Source organism: Lytechinus pictus, chromosome 3, assembly GCF_037042905.1.
Source record: "Lytechinus pictus isolate F3 Inbred chromosome 3, Lp3.0, whole genome shotgun sequence".
NCBI classification, from domain to species: domain Eukaryota; kingdom Metazoa; phylum Echinodermata; class Echinoidea; order Temnopleuroida; family Toxopneustidae; genus Lytechinus; species Lytechinus pictus.
The window spans coordinates 26,926,454-26,946,855 of record NC_087247.1 but is presented as its reverse complement, the minus strand read 5'-3'; the positions used below and the strand labels follow the sequence as shown (position 1 = coordinate 26,946,855).

Here is a 20,402-nt window from a genome sequence, read left to right as displayed (position 1 = left end):
CCTGTGAAGATAAGTGTTATTATTCCATGAACATTTGGAAGTACCAATGTTTTTACATTTTAGTTCAGTCAAGTTAGTCCTTATTGTCAAATCTGTAAAAAAAAAATGAAATATTGTACAATTCAAACAAAAAGAAACACGTGGGTGAGGTACATGCATGTCACTGAGTTCTGCATAATAATCATAACTATTTTGTGAAAAATAAGATAAAATTTAAAATGTCAGGCAAACTTTCTTATTTTACATTTTTTTCAGCAATATATGCTTGTTTGATTTGTCTAAATATTTATTCAAATCAACATTTTTCTGGAGAAGACTTGAAAGATAAAGGGATGCTCTGGGCCGACCGGGGCTTCGGGCTGACAGGATTTATATTAAAAATAGAGTAAAATTCGCCTAGCAAAATGCTAAAAATTTCATCAAAATCTGATAACAAATAGAGAAGTTATTGTGAAAACAGTTACATGCATGCACGTCGTCATGAATATTAATTAGATGGGCTGATGATGTCACATCCCACTTTCCCTTTTTTATACTATTATACATGAAATAAGAAGTGTTTCATTTTTTTTTTAATATGTGAATGATATGTCTCCCTTGTAATGAAATAAATTGAAACAATTAATATGTAATGCACTAAAGCAGTTGTTGTTCCAATATTTTTGGTTCTTGGAGGAAAAAAATCGAATAAACATAATTTCATATAACAAAACGCAAAATAAGTGGGGATATGTCATCATCAGTTTGCTCATTGAATATTCATGAAGACATGCCTAGAACTGTTCCACCAGAATAATTATTCCATAACTTTGTTATTCCTTGTCCCGATTTTTATCAAAGTTCAGTGTTTTGTTTGTCTGATTTTTCTTAATCTGTTCAAATCATATTATTTTCAGCCTGGATCACCCCTTTAACAAGGACTTGGAAGATATGATGTTGACGTAATAGTCCGGGCTTAGAACATTTTCTGTATGAGACAATTTTATGAAGATGTATCATTAAGTAATCAATAACATGATCTAACACTCAATCTTCCCAGGCCTAACATCCTTTATACGTGATATCAAATATTAGGCCACTAGAATGTAATTTTACCCAGACTATTTTTAGGATTTTGATCAAAATGATCAATGCATAAAATTGATCCGAATGGATGGAAAATGTTGATCTATAAACTTTTGGTAGGCACGTACTTGACAGAAAGGAAAGGGAGGGTACTTAGGTGTACCTCAGAGACGGTGTGGGTCATAGAGAAATTAGTATACATCTCTATGGTGTGGGTCTACTTCTTGTGTGATTAAAGGTAAAGTTCACTCCAGAAAATGTTGATTTGAATAAATAGAGAAAAATTAGACTAGCATAACGCTGAAAATTTCATCAAAATCGGATGTAAAATAAAAAAAGAGATGATATTTTAAAGTTTCGCTTATTTTTCACAAAACAGTGATATGCACAACTCAGTGACATGCAAATGAGACAGTCGATGATGTCCCTCACCCACTATTTCTTTTGCTTTTTATGTTTTTACAGAATTGACAATATAACTTGACTGAACTGTGGTATTAGACAATGCGAATTCTACATGTTCAGAGACGAATTTATCGTTGTTTCGAACTTGACAATGAGGAGAAAATTAGAATATTTAACATTTCGTATAATAGAATACAAAAGAAATAGTGAGTGGATGATCATCAGTCTCATAATTTGCATACTGACCATGCAGGATGTACATTATGTATCTCTTTTGTGAAATTACGCAAAACTTTGAAATGTCATAACTTTCTTATTTTACATCCGATTTTGATGAAATTTTCAGCGTAATGCTTGTTGGATTTTTCTGTTTTTATTCAAATCAACTTTTTTGGAGGTGGACTTGTCCTTAAATTATTACTGCCAAATCGTTCAAATTCATGATTATTTGTTTATAATTATAATGATGTATTCATATTTAATATCCCGGTAATATCTAATTTGATAATGTAATTAAAATGTAAATAAAAACAAAACCAGGGATCGGGACGGGTTTTCTACCAATATTACTCCCTGCCCCCCCCCCCCCCCCCCAATTTCTGGGACAGGAATATAATGAGCATAACGTTCGGCCCCCGGCGCGGCCCTAGCTAGCTAGCTCGTCTCGCCGCGGCGCGCGCCTATATATATAAAGAACGTCCCTTTCAAATTCGAATATTCGCAGCATTCGATCGCAAGCAGCCGGCCCGACCGGCGTCGCGAACGAAAGTGCAAATGGAAAACAGAGAGTATTCATGCGTATTTTGGTCTAGAGATGGTAAGTTTTGACATGTTATGCCATTGATCAAAGTCATGTTATGTATTAATTTTCACAATGGTATTCGTACAGTTTGTGAAATATGATAGACTATTATCGTGACTGTTGTTTTGACTGTTGTTTTAGTTTTACTCACTGAAAAATCAATATGTGGGACTACTATATTTGTTAACTTCTACTCCAAGGAAGAAGAATAATAAGGAGGAGAACGAAGCAGAAAAAGGGAAGGAGGAGTAGTAGAAGAAGGATCGATGAAAAGAAGAAGAAGTAGGAGGAGTAGTAGAAGAAGAAGGATGAAAAGAAGTAGAAGGAGGATAAAAAGAGAAGGTGAGGAAAGGAGAGAAGAGGATATCAAAAAAGAAATGGGAAGAGAAGGAGGCAGGTTGGAAGGAGGTAGGACAAGGAGAGGGTGGTGAAAGAGGAGGAGGAAAAGAAAAGGAAACAGGAAAAGAAGAAGGTTGAAAGGAGGAGGAGAAGAAAAATGAGGAAAGAAGAGGAGGATGAGGAAAAGAAGAAAAAGTTTGAGCCATATTCTTGACAATATGTCTTTTGTCTTTATTAATGTTTTCATAGGTTTTATACTTAAACTTAAAGATCTATGTTTAATTCATTATGAATTTATTGAATATTCTTTTCCTTTTTTTTTAAAGTACATTCTCTTTAATCTCAATGTTTTTATTTTTCTTCCTCTTATTTTATCTTTACCGACCCTTTCCTTCCTCCTCCTGGCCTTCCTTATATTATTAGAAAGTGATGCTGACTTAACAGACATGGCGCAGAGAAATTCGCATGTGCCTGGTAAGTTTCAACAAAATTAATCAGCATTTAATTACCGGTACTTCTGTTTCAGTTAAATGCAAATAAGAATAAATCAAAAGTTAGCCTACAGTCTGTTTTTGAAAGTTTATTTTTGTATTAAACATTGTTAATATTAATCAAATGAATAAACAAACAGGAATCAAGAATTATATTTTTTGTTCGATTGTATGGTGGTGTGACCTTAATTCGCGCGTTACCTAATTTTGCGCATGGTTGAATATCTCAATTTCTAATTAATATCTTGAAAAACTGATATCACCAACAGAAAGAGCGACTTCAAATTACTTGGTAAGGTAATTTTCTTGAAGGTAAGGTCTCTATTTGTGAAAATATTGGCAAAACATCGGCAAATTTTGTCACCTATTGCGTCCGCTCCGAGAAAATTTGATCTTCTCGACAAGCATCAAGAAATCGCCAATTTGCAAGCAGAGCTCTCCAAATAAATAAGTAAAATGTGGTACCAACCGAATTCATGGCATTTTAACCTCGATCTGATATAATTATCTTACCTTTGTCTGCTTGATTTCTTTTCTAAATCCTTGCAAAACAATCGTGCGCAAATTAAGATCACACTTTTTCAGCCGAGCGCGCACTAGTCGATCGCCATGGAATTTTGAGATCGTGATACCAGCGAAACCCTTGACCTATACTTTATAATTCCGTCAAGCGAATTGGACTTTAGGATCTTGCCTTCCGTTTGGTATTAATGGTTTTGATTAATTTTGTGTGAGCTGTGAGAAATCATTGATTGAAAATCAACTTCATGATTATTTTTAAAATGTGCGCAAATTATGGTCACCCCATCATACATTCAACGTTTAAAGTAAACTGTGAGAAAACATAAAGGAAACTTTTACTTTGCCTAGTCAGAGGTACTTTGAAGTGACCCCTCTCTTTTTTTTTAGGTTTTGTCTGATCAGTCTACATACCGGTACATGTACTTTTTGTTGATATTAATTAGATTTACTCCTATCAGGTTTGACTAAGTCAGACTTGGGTATATTTAAATTAAAAGAATAATTTGAGAACTTTTAATGCAAAGTACTAAAAAAATATTTCTTCCACTAGCATTTCTTTATAAAGTCTATGCCCTTAAGCAATAAGAATCATAAATGATACTGCTATTTTTCAATTATTTCTATTTTGGGGACAGAATTTTAGTTTTGACTACCGTATATGAAGTGGAAAAAAACTTCAACATATGAGTAGGGGAAGAGACACCTGTGGGTCATAGTGATTCATTTTGCTTTTCATCTTCCAGGCACAGGTGACGCCAAACAAATGATAATGATAATTATAATAAACTGATTTTAATTAAGTATTCATTGTTTATTCTTATTAAGGTGTCACTGATACAGCAGCTAGTAGGAAGAGGAATGATTCTTCTGAAGCAAACTTTTCATCCTTGACCAACAAGCAGAAAACCAGCATGTATCATAGTCAGAAAAAGAAAGGAGTGGTCACTAGCTCTGTGATAAAGTCAAGCCTAAAAAGTGAAAATCTATCAAAGGTATGATTTAAACATTCAAAGCATTCATGATTTGACAATTGCAAACATTTTTTGTAGCTTGTAATAATGAAAATATTGCTGAATGAATTTGTTAACTGAATCAAATAATGACTAGGATTAATTTTTTTTTATTCTTCAGCTTTACTTTTTTAGCAAGAAATAGTGTTCATGTTACACAAAATAATAATTGAGTTCATGTACCATTTTATAGAGTTTATTTAATCGTTTAGAGTGATACTACTTTGTCCCGATTGAATTCTATCATAGTTTTTGAAAAAAAGTGAAGTTTGGTTATTTGATTAGACAAGAGCACATCTAATATTCTGCTAGGCACTGATGCAAATCTTTTCACACTAATATACCACTGAAATAGAGAATGCATAACAAAATCATTTGAAAACTAGATTTCTGTGATTTTTAAAAGCTTGCACTCAATGATTTCAAAGTTTTACAAAGGACCTGTAATCTTGATAATGCAGCTAGAACCTTTTTTTTTAATAAAAAATAGAATATTTGTTGAATCTTCTTCTTAATATTTCATAATGATATGCACCAATTGAAAAGATAAGTGATATAATGTATAATATTACATGTATGTTGCATAATTATATATTTTTTTACATATGTGCATATTTCAGTGTATTTCTTGTTTGGCAAAAAATATATTTTATAATGCCATGGTGTATAAATATCTGTAAGCAATATTGTGATGTTGTATGTTACTAATATCAATATCATGTATTATTATGTAATTTTATTGATGTTATCAATTTTTGTCTCGCCTGCACAGCAGAGCGAGACAATAGGCGCCGCTTTTCTGATGGCGACGGCGGCGGCGTCGTCAACATTGAAATCTTAACCAAGGTTTAGTTTTTTTAATCAAATATCATAACTTGGAAAGTATATGGACCTAGTTCATGAAACTTAGACATAAGAGTAATCAGGTACTACTGAACACCCTGCCTGAGTTTCAGGTCACATGACCAAGGTCATTTAGGGTCAATGAACTTAGACCATGTTGAGGGACTCAATATCGAAATCTTAACCAAGGTTAAGTTTTTGAAATGTCATCATAACTTAGAAAGTATATGGACCTAGTTCATGAAACTAAGACATAAGGGTAATAGTGTATCACTGAAGATTCTGCCTGAGTTTCAGGTCACATGATTAAGGTCAAAGGTCACTTATGGTCAACAAACTATGGCCATGTTGGGGTTATTTGAGGAATTGTCATCATAACTTCAAAAGTTTGTGGATCTAGTTCATAAAACGTGGACATAAGAGCAACTATGTACCGTATCCCTGAATATCCTGTGCGAGTTTTAGGTCACATGACCAAGGTCAAAAGTCATTTAGAATCAACAAACTTTGGTAATGTTTGGGGTGTTTGTGGAATGGTCATCATACATGTAACTTTAAAAGTTTATGGATCTAGTTTATGAAACTTGGACATAAGAGCAGCAATATATCCCTGAATACCATGTGCGTGTTTCAGGAACATGGCCATGATCAAAGGTCATTTAAAGGTCAATGAACTCTGGCCGTGTTGGGAGTATGTGTTGAATTGGCATCATAACTTAGAAAGTTTATGGATCTAGCTCATGAAACATTGACATAAGGGTAATCAAGGGTAATCAAGTATGAATGTTTTGCACATGTCTTAGGTCACATGATCATGGTCAAAGGTCTTTTTGGGTCAATGGACATAATATTTTATTATCACATTAGTGTTTTCTTCTGTGAATAATTATTAATTAGCTGTTTTCAAAGGCAGCACTCCTGCTATAATAAATTGCATAATGCAGGCGAGACTGCCAGAGGTGTTTCACTTGTTTTATTGAAATAGCCAAACACAATGAATTAGAAACTTGGTTTTGGACATTTGTTCATATTTCAATCATAGTCTTAAATCTTGTTTGACAGGTTAACAAGCAGAGTACCACAAAAGAACAACCTTCCCTGAAGGATCTAAAACCAGAGGATAAGAAGAGGATTGCAAATCTTATCAAAGAACTTGCAAAGTAAGTTTAATATGTTGTTGATAAATGATTTTGGGAGTATTAGCCATTTTTTTAAAGAAAGAAATAAAGCAGGACCAATGATTGTATGTACACGTTTAGAAGATAAATGCTAGAAAACACATGCATTCTTATCCGTTTAGCTATTGATAGAAATGTACGCCTCTTCAACTGTTGCTCAACTCAACATTGTATTGTAAGAAGAAGCGCAGATATAGTGCATTTTTCACTTCTGAAACATTAATTGTCTGGTTTATAACTTTACTTGGGCAGATTTCCCCTGATTAATCTTTAATTGTTATGGTAACAACAAGAAATACAGTGCATGTCAGAAATTCAATTGTGAATCTGAACCCACTCTTGTTATTAGATTAGCAAAAAAAAGTAAACAAAGAATTAAAAAGATATACTCCTGCACCACTTAAAATCTTGTTTACAAGGTTTTGAATGTGAAGGCTCTGTCACATTGTTCCGTGCAAGCCTTGCAGGTGAGTTGCCCACAACTCACCCGCAAAAATGTTCAAAACTTTTCTGCGTGCAAATCAGACTTCTGCGTGTGAGTTGCGGGCAAAATACTGTCAATGGGGCCGACCTGTGGGTAGCAAAAATAATAGCCCGCAAGTCACACGCAAGGCTTACATGGAATGATGTGACTGGGCCTCAAAGTTTGAGATAAGTTTCAACCAGCATTTTACATATAGGAGGTTTAGATGGGTAGTTGTTTGATGTTTCAGTTTGTCATTTATCATCGATTCTTTCAGGATCGGGGAGGAGAAGGAAGTTGCCAAAGAACAGCTGGAAGTGGAGAGGAAAGAAAACGAGATGAAGACCAGGAATTTGCAAGCTCAGATACAAGCTATCTTATGTGAACGAGAAAATATCCTTTTAACAAAAAAACTGGTTATGAATTTTTATTTCTTCAGCACATCAGCCACCATTATCATCCTATTGCCCATATCCTGAACTCGTGTTTGATTTTAAACTCTTGTTTAAAGTTGTGGTTTAACTATGGTTAGCCAATCGTGACACAAATCTTTAACAGAACAGGTTCAACTTTTCAGCTCATCTCTTACTCGGGTCATTTATAACTGAATAATTCATCTGTGAATAATGTTAAACTGAATCAGTTTTCTTTGCAATTGTAGCATAATGAAAGAGAAGAGGGAACAAAAGAAAGATGCAGTGTTAACAAAATTTTACCAATTTCAACTTCCCATAATTTTAGCACAGGGTTGGAGAATGGCCTTTTTTAAAGTGGACTTCAGATTTTGGGCCATTGTGTCCCTTCCTGCTATCTTTCTTATCCTTCCTGTATCCTCCCGTCACTGAACATTATTTTTGAGATGCTGCTAGTTAGATCCCAGTTTTTCACATTTAAATCTTTTATAAATGAATTGGCTCAAATGAGCACTTCTCCCTGTAGAATGTTAAATTCTGAATAGTTGCTCTATGTAATAGGCCTTGCAGTCATTGCACTTCAGCCAACAGCAGACTCATGTGAGTTTTCTATACAAATTTTGTTATATTAGGGGTAAACCCATAAAAACATTTTTATATAGCGCTTAATACATCAGAACATGTCTAAGCGCTTTACAGATACATTATTACCCCGGTCATCGGATTCAATCAGTCATTCCCACACACAGTGTGTGCAAATCCTCCGCTCCCTTGGGAGTATTACAGTCAGTCGCCGGTGAGATGAAATTCTTCCTGAAGGAAGAGAATGCCTGATGTAGGATTTGAACCCTTGAGCTTTGATTAAAAAAAAGAGTCAAACCTACTACACCATGCTGCTTTCACTTTGATACTTAGTAGGATGATTCCTTGACCCACTGTTTTACATATTCAGCAGCAGTACCTAGAATGTCAGAAGCTTCTGTCATCCTACCAATCTAAGGTCTCTCAAGAACAGAAGAATACCTCAGACCCAGTTCATGATGGTTCATCATCGCAAAAGGTACAAATCCTAATTTTGTTAATTATTATCCTTTTAAGTGATTTCATGTACATTTTACTGTTAGATAACTAGAGAGATTGATTTGACATCCTTATTCTGTCATTTCTGTTATGTTATGAAATTCTTAATAACTAAAATTATACTTGTTAACTTGTCTGACATTCATCTTATCAAAAATTCATAAGTGCTCTACAGTATTGTAGCACAATCCACCTGATTTTGCTCAGTGAGATTGCCCCCTCCCAAAATAATTTTTGTAATATCATTATATCAATATATATTTTAAAAGCTTGCATAAGCATTCATAAAATTCTATTTTCACCTTCAAGACCCTATTCTCATTGTTTAATGTACAGTGTATTTTTCAATAGTTTGTATTGTGTCATGAATACTATTGCTTTATGTCTACCAGGGGCTTTAATTTCATTTCCTAATTTCTTATGATCTGGTGTCTTTTCTGCTTTATCATTCAGGGACACAAGTCAAAAGATGGCTGGTCTCCCTTGAAGGAGAGTGTCCGAACAATATCTCCAACATCTGATCATCCTCCATCAAAAGCAGACCAGGAATTTGTGGAGCTGCAGTCTGTGCCTGTATATCCCAGTGATGAGAAGAGCCGTTTTCCCAAAGACGACCTTACAGGACACAGACGGAGTGGTGGTCCTGATGGGAGTTATTCCACAAACAAGCATGTGATCTCTGAAAAGCAGTTCAATCCAGTTTTGAGTAGTACACACCGGAAGCATCACCGATCCAGGATTCCTTCATCTGGTGCAGAAGACATGAGAGCTGCCCAAAGTGGAAATTCTTTAAATGGGTTTCCATCCCTACAAGCACAGAGACATGGAGAGCCAAGCTTGAGTGACTCTCATCACCTGTCAACTGTTCATGGATCCAACAGAAAGATATCAAGGAGCCAAGACACTTTCTTGCCCATGACCGAAGTCACAGACGATTCTGCAATTACTCCTACATTGCATGCTCCAAGGCGAGAGAGAAGAGAAGTAAGGAATAGCTCAGAAAGAACCTCCTGGGTATCCTTGCCAGAGGTGGATGGACAACCTGCATACAGCTATGAGCTCCATGAGCAAGGGCCAGGAGCCAGTGAGACCTACAGTGGCTCTATATCTCACCAAAAGAGAGAGGAGAGAAAGGATTATCGCAGCCTGACACCAGAGCAAAGACAGCGACAACTTGGGTCATTGAAAGAGAAGCTTCAGCAGGAACAGGAATGGCTGCAGCATAAACTACAAGAACAGGAACACTTGCTCCATCAAAAGAGGTTCGAGATAGAGAGGCAGAAGGAAGAACTAAGTCAGTTGGAAGACACAGGGTATGAGCAAGTCAGGAGGAAGTATCTCAGAGGCAGTGCTTGGGGGAAGCAGAGGGAACGCACAGGGGTAGGTGGGGAAGGCAGATCAAGGTTTAATGATGTGGGTAATGGTTTCCCAGAAGACCAATATCATAGGGTGGTTCCTGGAGAAGGAAGAGAGGATGTTACATCGTCATGGCAACAGCATGGTTCTTGGGATGAGGAGCAACCATTATCCACAAACTATGACGAACCTAGGGAGATGGCTCAACAAAACCTGACTGAAAGGAGAAGTCAGTTTGGCCATAACCAGGAAGAAGGCATTGCTGGTTATGAGGACAATTATTACCAAGGTTACGATGAAGAGGATGAGGTGGAAGATGCGGAGACTTGGTATCAGATGAGGAAAGAGACAGAAGGAGCAGATAATGGAGGAAGCATTCAAGGTTATGTATCGCTACATCCACAGCAGCCGATAAGGAAACAAGGTAGTTGTTTTCATCTTGTCTCTTTAGACTTTACTGGTAGTAGTTGTTGTGGTGATGATTATATTGATGACAATGATAATGATGGTGATGATGATGATGGTGATGATGATGATGATGATGATAAAGATGAAGATAATGGTGTTGATGATGGTTATGGTGATGATGGTTATGATGATGATGATGCAATATTTATAAAATAACATGTAGACAAAATCACATGTCTCAATGTACTTCAGAGAAACAAGAGAAGTACATGTATAAACTTGAAAATATTCTTTCTGTTCGTAATTTAACAATTACCGAAATGCTGAATAAAAACAGTTTAAATAAGTGTTTACTATGTTTGCAGGCATTCAATTGATTTTTACATTTTATTATGAGATACAGTACAATAGAATACCAATTTAAACAGTATTGTCACAGTTACAATAATGAAACCAGTGTTATCTTTAAAAAAATATTTTAAAAAAAAATCCGTCCTGGAACCATCATGGTATCATTTCAGTTCTTTGATTCAGGAACCGTCCCTGACAATGCACCTTCTCGGAGCATAAAACCATTCAGGTTTAATTACGATACCAAAGGGATAACATAACTTAATGAAACCAACCCTTGAATAATCCAAGGTACCGGTACTACATTATTTCAGTTGGCACACCAGGGCCCTGTTTTACAAAGAGTTACCATTGATCCAATAACCACAACTATGGAAAGCCAGAAATGCCAACTTCGAAAATACATATCTGTTCAAAATAATATCTAGGTATGATGTATACTCATACATTTATCATTGTCTTGACAATTCAGCGTGCTTCCTCTCTTTGTTTACAAAGGACATTGTGTAAATTTCCAGTCATGAAATTTATGACAATGATGGATTTCTATTTCAGCAGTGCATTAGTATTGATTTGACTGCAACATATTACTAGTATTATTCTATTAATGTTTGATTGCTTTAATGCAAATGTTAAATATTAACATGATACCCTTTTACATTTAAGGTGCCCTTCACCAATCAGCAGCTGTTGATACTGCCACCTCCCCTATCTACCAGTCTCGTCACAACTCCGGTCTTAAGCACACTACAAATTATACTGAGGCAGGAATGAAAAAGGGTTATACTTCTGCTTCAAGGTAAAGTCTGTTTCTCCTTGATCAATGATAGCATGATCTTTAAACTGCTATATAGCATTGCTTTGATTGATTGGTAAAATGGGAGTATATTTTTACATAAGTAGACTATTTTGGGTTTCCATGTAGAGTTGGCAAACATCATGTGTATCCTGGGTGCATTGGTTGCTTGTATGCCAAAAGCTTTTCAGATGTTTATCTATAAGAGAATCAATGGAGAAAAATAAGAAAACAGAATGGTGTGAAAGAATCGGACCAGGAATGAAAAAGTTGATTCTAAGTGAGATCACTAAGACTATGTGAATCTCAAATTGGCAAGTTGCTAAGTATATTGTGACAAGTGGTTGTCTGCAGGCACAGACCCTGGTTGAACCTTTGATCAACAAGTAGGTCTTGATACAAGACCGGCACATATTTCATTAAAAAATACTGTTTTAAAATCATTGTGTACTAGGCTGCACAATCAGACCCCTTACTCGAGTGAAGGGTTTGCACAGCAGACGAGACAAGTGGTAGGAAAATCTCTCCCTGATTTTGATGATTTGTGTTATTTTTATATTCAAATTGGTTCCATCTCATTTATTATCAGGACAAGTGAGCCCCCCAAACAGTATGGAAATATTTCAACTCTCTTGGATGAAGAGGGATTGACTGGTCTTTCATTGAATGGGTCTAATCCACCATACATTAGACCAGAATCGAAGTCTAGACCCGGGACAAACATCACCACCACCAACCCCAACCTTAAGAGAAGAGGCATCATCCAACCACCGCACCAGACCCATCTGCACTCTCAGGATCAACCTGAGAGGAGAATACATTCAGCCGGTCAAGATAGTGCGAGGGTGAGACATAGAGCGGGAGAGGAGCTATACAAACCCCAATTACAAAGAGGAAAGGTTCAGGATATAAACAAACACCCCACACCAAGTCAAGCCCTGAGGGACTCTTCTCAGGAGAAAGGGTCATTGCATTCCTATACAGGTAGATATCAAATCAAAGAATTATGAAACTTACCATTTCATCATTTTTCCTACTGTGTCTTATCTGCATCCATGTATTTTTTGTCCACCCTCTATCTACATGTAGTTCCTTCCCTTTCTTCTTACTCTTTACTCTCTGTTTCCCATATAAAGGATTTACCATTTAAAATTGTGGTTTACTTAACTGCTGTGAAATGCTTAGTAAGTCAAGTAGTAAACCATACACAATTTTACCTCAATCATTCAGGAGTTTGAGGAGAGTTTGTGTCTTTTTTACTTTTCTACTAATCATAGTAAGAAAATATTTTGAACAAACGTATATTAGATTTTGACGTTGCTGGCTTTCCATAGTTGTGGTTGATCAGATCAATCGCGCAACTCTTTGTAAGATGGGGACCTGATCTTTGACGAAAGAGAGAGCCTCTGCAACCACTGTGTGTCTATTTTCAGCCTCTGTCTTCCAATATTCAGCCTCTCCCTTCCTATTTTTCACTATTTCTTAGATTTCATTATGATTGGCTCTTGGCATGTATGCTAAAGGCTTGGTCCCACTGCACTTACGGACGCAGAGAGAATGTAAAACGGAAAAGAATCTTGCCATCCGTTGGAAAATGTTATGTATCCGTTGTGTACTCTTTGCATATGTGTTTCATACGCTCTATATCCATCGAGCATCCGTCCACGGTGATTTCATTGTTCGCCCATTTTGCCCAAATTCTGGAGCAGATGAAAACGGATGGAGCCACCCCAAAATTTTGCTTGTCTGCTGTATCCGTTATGAATACGTTTTGTGTCCATTGGCCAGTGGGACCAGGCCTTTACTTTGAAACTTAGAATATAGTAGAATCTGCCTAAATCAACCTTCCATAAGTCGAATAATCATTTAAATCAAAGCAATAAGTCTTTCAGACCAGAATATGAAAAACATGTCTTATTTACATTTTCTAAGTTGAGTTTCACATAATGCAAACAGGTTTCTATGGTCACAAGAGGCAGAGTCACCTGTAGTTGCACTTTGTCAGTCGATATCTCTTTTCCAATACACTTTATGAAGAATTTGATCCCTCCTGCAGATGCTGCCAGAGAAGACGACGCCCTCCACGCACACCTAGTTCAAAGGTCACATCAGGTCATTCGGGAGATTGGGATGTTACTCAATCAGAGTGCTGAGATGGGAGAAGAGGAGGAGTCCAAGGTTCTAGAAGATATCTTCTTCCTCAAGTGAATATCTCTGAGGTAGGGCTGTAATGATAGAATTTTGACCATTCTTCTGGGGGAAGGGCGTTATAGTTGAGGATCATCCATTTGATTGGATGTCACTCATCAGATTGCTGAAAGAGGAAAAGAGGAGGAATCTAACATTTTAGAAGATATATTCTTCCTCAAGGGAATATCTCAGAGGTAGGGCTGTTAGAAAGGAAGTTACCATGAAAGAGATGTTTTGAGCCATCTCACTTCCAGGAAGGGGTGGTTAGGGCGCTGTGACAGGGGATCATCCAGTTGATTGGATAGCACTCATCAGAGCGCTGAGACAGGAAAAAGAGGAGTGCAAGGTTCTAGATGATGTCTTTTCTTCCTGAAGTGAATGTATCAGAGGGAGGGCTGTTAATAATTGATCCATCTTTGATTGAGGGTTATCCATTTCCTGGTGACATCAATACTTGTTTTCTCCCTAATTCCATATGCGCATTGAGCACTCTGCAAATTGGATTTGGTGCTTTGTAAGTTACATTATCATTACTTTTATTTGATAGGAATCTTACTCGTTCAAATTATTGAAGAGTGAGAACAGGAGTTGAATATTTCTGAAGGGGGGTGCACTGTGATGGGGATGATCTGTTTGATTGGAATGGCATTCATTCATGTGCAAAGATGGAAGAAGAACAGGAGAAATTCAAAGGTATTGAAGTTATTCCTGTCTCATGTGAATATATCATTCATTCATTTTTTTTTCCATATTCAAATTCAAAGACAAAAACCCCCAATAATATCATCAGTAAAAAAAAATCACAAACAAGAACATATTTCTTATAAAATATAACCAAAATATAAATCTGATTAAAAGGGGGAAAGACATCTTTACAATATGTACATGAAATATACAGTAAGGACAATTAAAATTGAATAGGGGGCTTCTCAATGGTGCTCTCAAATCATAGTATGTGTATTCAAGGCAGTATTACATGTATGCTTCATTCAAATTCTTGATGTTCAAGCCATAGTTATGGAGATGTGATTATAATTCATGTGTGACCATATTTTGTGTAGGTTTGCATACTTGAAAAGTTAATTAATATCTTAAAAAGCTTAGATAAGGTCTATTTTTGTGAAAATATTTGGAAAACATTGGCAAATTTTGTCACCGTTTGAGTCCATTCTGAGAAAATACAATATCCTCTGCAGGCATCGAGAAATCACCATTTTGCAAGCAGATGTCTTCAAACAAGTGAGTAAAGTGTGATGCCAACTACTTGTAATTATATGGCATCTTAACCGGCATCTGATATAATTATCTTACCTTTGTCTGCTTGACTTCTTTTCTTAAACTGTGCAAAGCTATCGTGCGTGAATAAGGTCACACTTTTTATGACTTTTTTCTAGCCAAGTTCGCACTTACAAACAGCATAGAATTTTTAGATTAGGATACCAGCGAAACCCTTTGACCAAATTATAATTCTGTCAAGTGATTTTGACTCTAGGATCTTGCCTTCCATCTAATGTTCATAATTTTAGTTAATTTATGTAAACTGAGATGAATCTTTTTGCTTGAATATCACTTTTATGATAATATCTAAAATGTGCCCAAATTATTGCTACCCCATCCTATATGTAAAACAAAGAAGATATTACCAGAAGATATTACCATACCTATGTTTCCATTATGAGAGCAATAAAACATTTTTTTCTCAAACATTTAAGGGTTTTATTCAAATTATTGAATTTCCTGTGTTTCTTTATTTTTTGGGCCACCAAAATGAATTGCGATGATTTTGGGTTCCTGAACAGGCCATCAAGAAAATAAGTTAGTGTGGAGCCTTGGAAATACATTCAAGTGTAAACGATCCTATAGGGTTCCCAGCCCATCAGGGAAAATTATTTTATTTTTTTCCAGTCAGGGAAACATCAGGGAATTTTTTTTTTTTTTTAATACCTCAAATAAGAGAAAAATGCCTCAAATAAGGGAAAATCAGGGAATTTTGATCAGCCCAAAAGTCAAATGCATGGTAGTCAGTTATACCGGTATTTTGTTGCATATCAAAACAACATCCATTGAATGACTGGCCATGGTGTTTTTTTTAGTGTAGCCTCTTTGGTTGTTCCAACTCACCCGACTCTCCCCTATTACCTTCACCCTTGCCACTGTAACCAGGCAGCCAGTGTTTGCTGAGGCAGGACAGTACCAGAACAATTTATATAAACTTGTTCAAGTTTGAGGATTATGAGTGTGTAAATGTATTTTTACATGGATGCTATTCCATAACAGAGGTTGATTCAACTTATACCCCATCACACGGAATCAGCAGGAATCGAGCAGAACCAGCCGGAATGAAGAACTTTCAAAATTCGTGCCACATTCGGGAAGGAATTTGAAATTTTCACTACTTTTGCAAAAATGTCGTTCGAATACTTAGAACATCCTTGATCCCGCCTCGAATGATTCTTGCACATTCCGGGTGTATTGACTGTCGAATGCAGCTCGAATACAGTCGGAACACAGGAAGAATATTAAGAATGCTGTTAGAATGCAGCAAGAATATTTAGAATGCAGTCAGAGAGCAGTCAGAATCCACTTCGAATGTCGTTCGATATTTCTCCACTTCGAAAGTTTTGAACATGAGCAAAACATTCGGGCCGGTCACAAGAATGGACCCGAATGTCTGGAATGCACTCAGAATGCAGTCAGAATTTTTAGAATGCGCTTCGAATATCCAGGAATGTACCAAGAATTTTCATTCCGACGGCATTCCGGCTCATTCCGCCTCTAGTGTGACGGGGGTTAAAATCCCAGGAAGCATAGCAGCCATCATTTTCAAATTTGAAATGGACTTGTGATATCATGATGTAGGCCTACAATGAAACAATATGTCTGTATTCAGAATTGTGCTGATGTCCTCATTTTATTCCCTTCAAACTTCATACATGGTTCCAAATCCCTTCAGTATGTTTTGTTATTGAAACTACAGTTATGTTGATTGAACTCTCTATGACATGTATGACATACATCTATCTTCATGTCTTTGCACATTCCATTGTGAACCAATGTTGAAAGTGGCGTCTTTAACAGTGTGTTGTAATATAATGATATGTACTAGGATTGCCTTGAATCGACCTCTTTCTGTATAAGGTGAGGAAAGGGTGGCTGTATGAGGAGAAGGGAGGCCATTACATGCCTGTGTAATAGTACTTACTAGTTTTACATTATTGTTTTTATACTGAAAATACATGTAATTCATTGCAAAAACTTAAAAAACATGTGAAACTGGGAATTTTTTAACTTCATCCTGAAGGGAAAAATCAGGAAATTTGTTTTCTTGAAAAGCTGGGGACCCCTGTCATATGATTCAACTATTGACATAGTTGCCAACCATTGTAGTTATGACATTGTAATCCCATATCCCATTGTCAAATAGGCCTTTAAACTGTCAATTATTATTTACAGTCACATTCTTTCTTAGAAAATGGTGTAAAAAGACCAGGATCTAAGCTGTGTAAATCATCAAATAATTGCTGGTATGTACATGATCAAATGTCTTTATTATTATTATTCTGGTTTTTCATTTCTTCAGGGTGTCATGCTGACAGAATCGCCTGAAAGTCTTAATGAAAAAAAAAAGACTTCAAACATTGTTGCAATTTGATAGATATGGCCCCGTTTTTGTGTATATCCCCCAGTCTTCCGAAATACTGAAAACAGACAAATTCCATGGAAGGAACACAGAATTTCCCCCCAAAAATCCACTTTTTCTTGCAGAAAGTTTTCGTTATGCAAAATACAGTAACTTCATCTTGGACATGGCCTTTGTGGATTTGGGTTAATTTTATATGTTGAAAGACCATGCTGTACCTATGAGAAGCTGAATAATGTAAAAAGTATATATTTTTTATTTCATATTATAAAGTACCCTCAAAAATGGTGTGTGATTCTTCGACCAGTGATTTTTTTTTTTCGGGGGCTACTTTTCACAACTTACTGCCTAAATCTGCAATGTTGGATGAGCTTTAATATTGCAGTGAATGGGGTTTTTCAGGGCTCCTTTTTTTTTTAGTTTCCAGGGCTCTGTTGAGCATTTCAGGAGCTAAATCGCTGCCAGCCCCCGTAATTTTTTTTTTCCGTCTGTGACATCACCTCCCTCACTTGCATACTGCCACTTTTGTGCATTTTGTTATAAATGTTAAATTATGCAAAAATTTCAAATTTCATAATCTCTTATTTTATATTCATTAAATTGTGATTAAATTTCAGCATTATGCCTAGTATATTTTTTTCATTGGGTGTAATTGGCCTTTAAATGATCGTTTTAAGGTTCAACGTAGCCCAGCTTATTTTGTATTGTGCTTTGAATGTGTAACATATATACACAACAAAAAAAGTCCCCCCTAAATCAAATTGCTGTAACTTTTGAACGGAATTATTTTGAGATATGATATTCCGTAGGTGGTTTTCTACACTCATTAAGCAACTCCTGGGGAAAAATAAGATTGATCGGTTGAGTCATGCATGAGTAATTAAAGATTGAATTAAAAATGACCATTTTTGAAAGTCACAAGAATCGTTTTTCAGATTGTGCAAATACAAAGTTGGGCAAATGTTGTCTTTAGGTGAATTTTATGGTGTTATGCTGTTTTACTATCCATCATTTAGCCACTCCACACACAATTTTGATATCATAATGTTCATGGTTGAGTGAGCATGATGTATTGCAGGGGCCGCAGAAGGGGGGGGGGCTGGGCGGGGAGCTTCAGTCCCCCCCCCCACTTTTTTCCAAAAGCATGTACAAAAATGTAAAAATGACCATACGATTGTGATTTTTTGCATGGCCAGCCCCCCCCCCCCCCCCACTTTGAAAACCCTTCCCCGGCCCCTGTATTGTGACGTATCATCATAGGGGTTTATGGTAGTATCCTCTTCAACTTGTTAGATCATGTTAAAATTTGAAAATGTTGGTGGCTCCCCCGATTATAGGCCCCTCCCCCATTTTAAAATTCTGGACCCACCACTGATTTGTCCATAGATTAAACTGATCATGAGGAATTGTTAGGAAAAGAATACATTTATGCAGTATAAAGAGTATTCATTCCTAAGTTTTCGAATGTGCTCGCTCAACCATGAAAATGTTTAAAGTTCGGAAAGTGTGTGGTGATAGAAATGATGGATGATAAAAACAATAGCAATTTGAAACCGAATTTGCCCCGAATATTCACTTTATTACCCTTTAAAATGAGTCTTAGACATTGAAAATACCAATTTTCCCACTCTGATGCGTGCTCACTCATCCATAAATAAACAAATCGATTTAATTTTTTGCACAGAATTCTGCCCATAGGTTGATAAACATTACTGCCAAATGACATTGCTAAAGACAGCCGTGAAAAAAAGTTCCACTATATTGAATAAGGGGTTACTTATTCTTAAACAGGTGCACCCATAATGTACGCAAGTCTATGAGAGACGAAGTCAAAATTTTAACAAATATGAAATGAGGGTTTGTTTCATGGACGGTTTTTGTTACTTCTGCCAATAGTTATTTCATGAAACTTCGTACATGGCTTCAGAGTAACACTATCCAAAAGGCGCGCACACCAAAATAACCATTCGATACGACACAGAGTGGGGCCAAGGCCTTGAACTTTCTTCTCATTTGCATAATTTTCGAATATTGTGTGCTCACTGATGCATTAAACATCGGGATTTTCATAAAAATCAAATCAAATGAACTATGCAAGGAGGTTTGTGACAGATATCCATAGTAACAAATTGCATTTTTTCCAATAACGTAAAAAAGAGCTAATCGCATTCCACATGTTCATTCAAGCGTGGATATCTAATTAAACGCGTTTGAATCACTGAAGCATGTTAATTGGTCATGAACATAATGAAAAAGTTGAGAAAAGATCATTTTCAGTTCCCAAAATGAACCAATACTTGCCTATGATATTTGAAAATCATATTTTTTTTTTCAATAAATGTCCATGGAACCGTAAAATGATGAATATTGTTGAAGAAATTCTTCCAAAAATAACTTTCATCATATTCTATCATTTTATTGATATAAATGTGTAAAAAATCAAATTAGAGCAAATTTGGACTTGTGTTTATTCAACCGTGAAATTTAGCCAAACAAGTTGTATCGTCGTTTAGAGAGTACCTTTTACAAGCCTTCTGACTATTTTTTATGATGAGAATGTGAAATTAGTTCCAATAAGATGGAATCAAAGTCATGATATTTGGCTTGTGACTTTTGAAAAGTGACATTTTTGCCTTCTGACGGTGCTCACTGAAGCATGAAGTGAAATACGTCTATAACGTTTACTCAGAGGGTAGCTTATAAAATTACCTACACGCTCATGTAAAAATATATTAAAAACTCGCATTGGTTCGGAAATTATTGATGTTTGTTTAAGGGGGGACTTACTTTTTTTGTTGTGTATATATATTCTTTATTTATTCTGGCTGAACAATCTGTTTTGACCGGTGGTCATACAATTTGACACAACTATTGGTTATCAAAGATGGGAAAGACATATTTTCCCATGTATTGGAAAAAGTTTTGCCATGTTAAATGCATGGATCAGGGGTATTAATCACCTTCATTCTAGTTTATAAGAGGATAAATCTGCCAAATTAGCTTTTGTTTCAATTCATGAGCATTTTAAAGCAGGAAGAAATAAATTACTA

At 36.1% G+C, this 20,402-nt stretch overlaps 1 protein-coding gene across 3 annotated transcripts; it reads left to right on the top strand.

Moving 5' to 3' along the window:
- The first annotated feature begins 2,104 nt into the window (after positions 1–2,104).
- On the top strand, positions 2,105–17,967 carry LOC129257524 (uncharacterized). 3 transcript variants are annotated; one of them, XM_064096729.1, is made up of 11 exons: positions 2,105–2,287; positions 3,035–3,085; positions 4,450–4,616; positions 6,540–6,637; positions 7,396–7,511; positions 8,476–8,591; positions 9,065–10,391; positions 11,393–11,525; positions 12,112–12,506; positions 13,579–13,741; positions 15,990–17,967. In XM_064096729.1, exons 1-10 carry the CDS (start codon positions 2,245–2,247, stop codon positions 13,728–13,730), a joined length of 2,598 nt encoding a protein of 865 aa, XP_063952799.1. In that variant the 5' UTR covers positions 2,105–2,244; the 3' UTR covers positions 13,731–13,741; positions 15,990–17,967. The 3 variants fall into 3 exon arrangements, with proteins under 3 accessions (XP_063952799.1, XP_063952800.1, XP_063952801.1); XM_064096730.1 differs by lacking the exon at positions 15,990–17,967 and adding an exon at positions 14,260–14,405; XM_064096731.1 differs by lacking the exon at positions 15,990–17,967 and having other exon boundaries at positions 2,148–2,287; positions 7,396–7,515; positions 8,480–8,591; positions 13,579–13,839.
- Positions 17,968–20,402: the final 2,435 nt, after the last annotated feature.